Source organism: Etheostoma spectabile, chromosome 7 (genome assembly GCF_008692095.1).
Source record: "Etheostoma spectabile isolate EspeVRDwgs_2016 chromosome 7, UIUC_Espe_1.0, whole genome shotgun sequence".
NCBI lineage: Eukaryota > Metazoa > Chordata > Actinopteri > Perciformes > Percidae > Etheostoma > Etheostoma spectabile.
The window spans coordinates 15,204,829-15,211,300 of NC_045739.1; the positions used below are offsets into that span (position 1 = coordinate 15,204,829).

The 6,472-nt window shown below is 37.5% G+C and overlaps 1 protein-coding gene across 1 annotated transcript in view; it reads right to left on the reverse strand.

Moving 5' to 3' along the window:
- Nucleotides 1-3,239: 3,239 nt before the first annotated feature.
- Nucleotides 3,240-6,472, reverse strand: part of ndufa4l2a (NDUFA4 mitochondrial complex associated like 2a) — a 5,467-nt gene continuing 2,234 nt past the window's right edge. Inside the window, exons 2-4 of the mRNA XM_032521096.1 lie at nt 5,024-5,109; nt 4,109-4,169; nt 3,240-3,940 (exon numbers count right to left, since the gene is read on the reverse strand). Of these exons, the coding sequence (XP_032376987.1) occupies nt 3,884-3,940; nt 4,109-4,169; nt 5,024-5,109 (204 nt within the window). The 3' untranslated portion in view covers nt 3,240-3,883. The remainder of the gene's footprint in view (nt 3,941-4,108; nt 4,170-5,023; nt 5,110-6,472) is intronic.

A 6,472-nucleotide genomic window follows, 5' to 3' on the forward strand; every position in this document is an offset into this window, starting at 1 on the left:
CAAACACAAACAATGAATGCCACAGAACTTTGTTTTTTTATCCAGTTAGACAGTCAGTCATAATGGAAAAAGAACATAAATAAACTACTTTAAGGGTGTTATTACATGGTATCGGACTGGTGCATAAACTCCAGTACTTCCCCATACCGATACCAGCGTTTTAGGCAGTATTGGAGGCGATACCGATACTTGTATTGGTATTGGAACATCCCTAATTAATACACACGTACATCAACAAATACTTAACAATGTGTTAATATCTGCTTGCAACTACCTTTTATTGCATTATTAGCAATTTATTAAATGTGTAATACTGTGTATAAATGCTAAATGTAAGAAACTCAAAGTACAGTATTGCCTAAATCTAGGCCTAATTTTCAGAAATGTACAGTAGCGCACTCACATCAGCAGGTTTCATTGTATTAGCAACCCATTTAGGGGGACAACCTATTACAGTGATGTGCAAAATTTTCATAGGTTGACTTGGGAAATTATGTTTGAACCTACTTGTTATGGAAAAAGAATTGTTTTGAGCAGACAGTAATACATTGTTTAAAAACAGCGTTTTCCACTTCTCTGACTGCTGTTTGCTGCCCTAAGCCCAGAAGGACTGTAAGTATTGCAGGTATTTGGTTTTTTGTTGCTAAGCTTTTTTTAGAGCCCTTCTTAACATCAGGCTTTGTCCCAGAATGGGAAACCCACAGCAGCTTTGTTGGGAATTGAACACCAATCCACAGACAGAAGGGGAAACAGTTCAACAATATAGGTTACAATAGACGTTTTTGCATGACAACATCACCTTGTATATTTGTAAAAGGTTTTGAAGTACAATGCATGTACATTTCCACCATCTTGCAATACAACTGATCCTCAATGTTTACAAGTTTGTTGAACATTTCATAAGCTCTCTGTTGTCACTTGAATAGGTCTTATGAACACCTGCTGTCGTGTGACATGTTTTTTGTCAGAGAGGCACATGATTTGTGTTTACGGTCAGAAGAAGGAGGAGACTCTTTAGAGTTTATAAACATTGATCCTTGTTAAGCTGCTGGCATTTCCTCTGGTCATTTCCTCTCACTGTCAACTTCCAGAAAAAGAAAATAAAAGCTGGTCTGCAGACAGTGACAGAGATCTGACAGGAAGATAATCAGAGCCAGAGCCTCACACCCTGAAAACACTTTGGAAGTAATGCATTTAATATGTTTTCAGGGAACTTCAGACCCCTGATTTGTCTAACGTACACTTCTTATCTCCACTGGACAGCTGGTATTATTTTCTATGTGAATATGAATAATGAAGATTATTTGCATGAAGATTAATAACCAGACTATTCCTGTTGTAAACAGAAACAGGCAGGAGGTCGAGGTGAGGCCATCTTCACTTTGCAGAAGTTCCTACTTTCTTTAAAACCCTTTTTTATTTTTTTCCTAGTGTCTCTTTATGTAACCCCACTCCCCTTCATTACATAATGTTAATGAACACAGAGAATTCATTATGTACATGAGAAGACGAGACCAGAGTCCTTTACTGTCCTTTCAGAACTTACATTTCTATTTATTTGTTTCTCAACTTGCTGCAGTCAGATGTTTAATCTCCCAAATGGATCAAAAGAGCAGGCTTCTTCTTTCTTTTACTCTGGGATGAAACTTTGTAGTTATTTTATTATAAAGTATTCTTTTTCTGAAAGGAAAGTTTCCTCTGAGAGACAAAGCCTTTTATAAAGCAGCACTTAACAAGCTTTGCAACATGAAGCGCTGCTGCTGCTGCCTATTAGAGCACTTGATATTTATTTCACTGAAGAACTGAATGGACTTTTGTTTGGTGTCTGACGTCTTTGAGTCCTTCTGGGCTTTTCAGGCTGTCTTCCAATATTTTGGTTGAAGGTTACTGCTTGAGTTTGTGCCAGAGGAATGTGTCCTCTCCACAAAGGCCGGCCAGCTGAATCACAGGTCAAAGGTCAGGGAAGCTCTAACAACTCTGTGACCAGAAAACACACACACACACACACACACACTAATGTACGCACCATCACAACACAAATAATGACTCATCCGCTTCATCTCTGTGTCTGTTTCTCATGACCTGACAACTTATCTGACGCAGTGTGTGTGTGTGTGTGTGTGTGTGTGTGTGTGTGTGTGTGTGTGTGTGTGTGTGTGTGTGTGTGTGTGTGTGTGTGTGTGTGTGTGTGTGTGTGTGTATTAAGGCTTTTAAATATCTTTTAGGGAAATGACATGCTCCCTCGTTCCAGGTCTCCAGCCCTCTCCTTGTTGCCACAACAATTAAATTATTTAAATTTCTTCATGTTTGCTGTTTTTTCTTCTTTCTTCATTTGCTTTTCTTGTTGTTTTGCGGGTAGGACATGAGATCAATATAACCGCAGAGAGCCAAAAGACATTGAGGTCGGAAAGTGTCTTAAGAGGATCAAACACAAGTCTCATCTTCACTAAACAAAGCCAAACTCCTGTCAGAATTTAAGGATTTGTTTTTGTATCTTGTCCTTCAGAAGTAGCAAAGGTGTTACTGAGGAAGTTAATAAAGACGAAAATAAAGAAGGCATAAATACTATAGGTGTTCCCATGTATATTTTGCATTATATGTTTATTTTACCATCAATCCCCTTACATTATGTTCGTGGTATTTTTGGCACTTTGTTCACTGCTTAGAGAATCACCCTTTAAAGAATAAAGCAAGAATGAAGGATGCAAAGTTGAGCATGAAGCCCACATCTACCTAGAAAACAGTGTTTTTATGAGTTAAAAAGTAAATTGTCAACGACTTTTCTCCTCTTCATCGGCATCTCTTTGTGAAGATGGATGTAGATTTAGATCTTAAAGTTGAGAGAAAGAGTTCATATGGTGTGCGTGCGTGTGCGTGCGTGTGTGTGCACTCAGATTGTACACACTGCGCTCTGCTGTCATACATCAACACCATGCTGAGAGACTGCTCAGCATCCTGCCACTGCTGTCGCTGATCAAAGGCACATGGCTGCTGTCACACACACTGGTGCATTAAACAAACATACACACACACACACTACTAAATGTGGTCATAGAAGCACCAATCAGACTGAAAAGTGGCAGCTGCACTGCCAACAGATGGATCTGTACCATTAGAGTGACTGATTGTGTATTTTGTGTCTTAGGATGTGGAAAAAAGATTTGTATCTGACTCAGTTCCATGCAGGTGGTTGAGGACAGTTACGGTGAAGGTTGGCAACAAACACTCTCACACCAACATGAAACTGACAGTTTGTTTATTAAGAGAATCCAGTCCAGTTTATGCATCTTTGCCTTTTTGTATCATAACTTAGACTGTAATTGTTGAATTTAGTGGCTGCTAAACCAACAATTGTGCCAGCTAGGAAAAAAACACATGCATTTGAATGCATGCATTTTTCAGATTTATTTCCCCCTCTGTTCCAGGCAGCTGTTTGTCTCAATTTATTTTTTGTGCAATCTCCAAACAGTTAGCAGACCTTTGAAGCTTATTTGCATAATCCACTTTTAGGAGACAGATAATTAATTTTCATATCTTACAGAGGTGAATGGAAATCGATAGATTCCTGAAACATTCAAAATCATATACTGACATTTCTAAAACACAGCAGAATGGTTAACAAAACAGTTATCTCTGATGTACCGTATCCCTTAATTGCATTTAATTGGCTAAGAAATCCTATACCACTCGTCTGGTGCAGTGGGGAGCATGTGCATGACTGTAATTATGTAGAAATACTACATATTCAATATCCTTAAGGATATTTTACTGACAATTCCTGACATTTACCAGTGAGACGCCAAGGGGTAGTGAATATGTCCCTAGATCAGGATTTTCTGTTTTTTTCACTCTAGTTTGAAAGAGGAAGAGGCCAGTGAGAGAATCAAAACTCAGGACCATCTTTCTTCAAGTTTTTGTAGTCGGTGGTAATGGCCACAAACTGGGGAAGAAGAAGAAGAAAATCAAACGGAGTAGAAGCTTGATGCTGTTGTGCAAATAATTCATTTCTGTGTCCAATCTCACATACAAACAGAAATGTACCAATCAAGTACAACTGGAATGTCATCCCAGTTTCCTAACAATGAATACTTGTAGTAGGCTGTATTACCTTGTACTGGTATGTGGGATCAAGTTTATTCCATGGCTCAGGGTTATTGGTCTTGTTCCAGCTAAACACACAAACAAAAAAAGACAGAATTGGGATAAGTTACAGTACGCTCTTTGGGAACCTGATACAGCCTACACGGAGAAAGTGTTTTTCAGACCTAGCACACAACTATTCATCCACAAGTGATCTGATATACCCCTGAGAGCGGCTTTGTTCAATCCCTCCTTTGATAGATGACACATAATAAAAGAAGTTGTGGGTAAGATTCAACTGTTAAGCCACCACCTGAACACTAGTTCTAATCATTTCACTTAGTGTGTAAGGAATCATTGCTGCAAAGAGACAAGACAGTGCACCATCTTGTGAGCTCTTGTTAGAATTTTTATCTGTGTCTCTTGTTATTGGAGTATCATCAAGGGTAACTCAGCAGTTTGGATAGCAGCAGGAGGAGAGGAAGTCCAAGCAAGAGACGGCTGGGGGAGGGAATGAAAGTGAGCTGTTATCCCTGCAGTCAGCATCAATCATAAAACAAAACCATCTGCTCAGTTAGTGTAAAAAATATTCATCTACAAAAAATCTGCATTTCAGGATGAAATTATAAGAGGAAGAAATGATGTTTAATTAGCCTAAAAACCATAATTTCCCCGCTACATATCTTAGTAGTGATATACATGGTGGTGTACGCCATGCTGTGACCATAGGTGGTTATTGATTCTGCTTCAGAAACTGTAGTCTAATTGTCCTGGCTTCTGTACGTGATGCGTTTGATTATCTGATGCTCAGGCTTCATTATTGATAAAACACAGATGTTTACATCATCTAACAGGTTACCGTTTTGATAGTTAACAGATCAATACAGCCATGAAACTGACAAATTACATATTGTCTCTGTTGCATATTATCAGTGGTCCTTACGTGACGTGGGGTCCTTTGGCCAACCGGATCAAATACATAGATGCACCGCCCATTCCCAAACAGATGAAGAAGAACTGGGGGATGAGCTGCCGACACAGAGTAAGATCATCAAAAGCTTTTTATTTATTTTTTTTTAACACAAGGAGATGTGTTCATTCTGAATTTAATATGTGCTGTTCATAAATTAAATCACAACCTGAACTTTTCACAAGAAGACAACTCTCTCAATTACAACTCTCAACAACTTTATAGTGGTTAACATTGTGATTCCATTTAACCATAGTGTGTATACAGATACCGTTTACAGTTTGTAGAGAAGTTAAAACTGTCAGAACTTTGTGATTGCTGATTTGTGATTTGGTATAATTTAGTTTTTCTATTATCAGCTCGCTTATGTGAATGAATGAAACTTTTATTTTATTTGTTTTGCACTTATAATCAAGCTAGCCACTATACTACCTGTCTGGAGCTAATGTCCAAGGTTGAAGGTATAATTTATTGTCATTCTTTCCATACACAATATTTAATTTACAGAGGAAAAAAAATGTAGCCGCCAAACACAGTACAGTGCAAGTTAAGTTGAGTATGGTGCAATAAATGACTATGTTGCCAACACTATAATACAGTATTCTAATAATGTCTATAATAATAATAAATGTCTATACTGTATTGTTAAGATAACTGTTGGATATTGGAAATATGTTTAGCTACTATATATATATATATATAGTATATATATATATATAAACAGTAACTCCTTTTCTGCATTGCATCATCCTCAGTCAGCTTCTGCTTTATGACCGCTGACACTGTGTTCGCTGAATGTCTCAGTGAGTAAGCAACTATAAACATATATTGGTTCATTAAAAAAGAGCAGATGCAACTTTTTTAACTGGGAGAAACTCTCCTCTGAATCATATGCCAACCATCAACAGTAACACCAGGGCAAATGTGAACTCATCCAAATTCCAATTAAGAGATCCAATTAAATTTTAAATATACTCTAGATTTACTGTAGCCTAGGGTTGGACCAGATGAATACTTTATTTGTCCCTTCCTGTCCGCAGATTTGAGTTACTGTAACAACTCTGAGGATTAACTGGCCTACTTTTACTACTGTTACTTTTCCGGTTTAGATTTAACACACGATAAACATGCTAAACACGTAACACACAGTGCATTTAAACATTTCCGATTTCTATGAGGTGTTCAAAGTTCCACCAAAGCAATTTCTTCTCTTGACTTCTCAAATAGTTTCATTTTAATGAATGTTTGAGGCCCAAAAAGGTAAAGTCATACAATGTTTAACAAAATATGCAAAGATGATTATAAATTTGAGTATCAGGACTTTATATTATAGTCATGGATTTGATCATTTAACAAAACACTTTTTTCTGTCAGTTAAAGGTCCCATGACATGGTGCTCTTTGGATGCTTTTATATAGACCT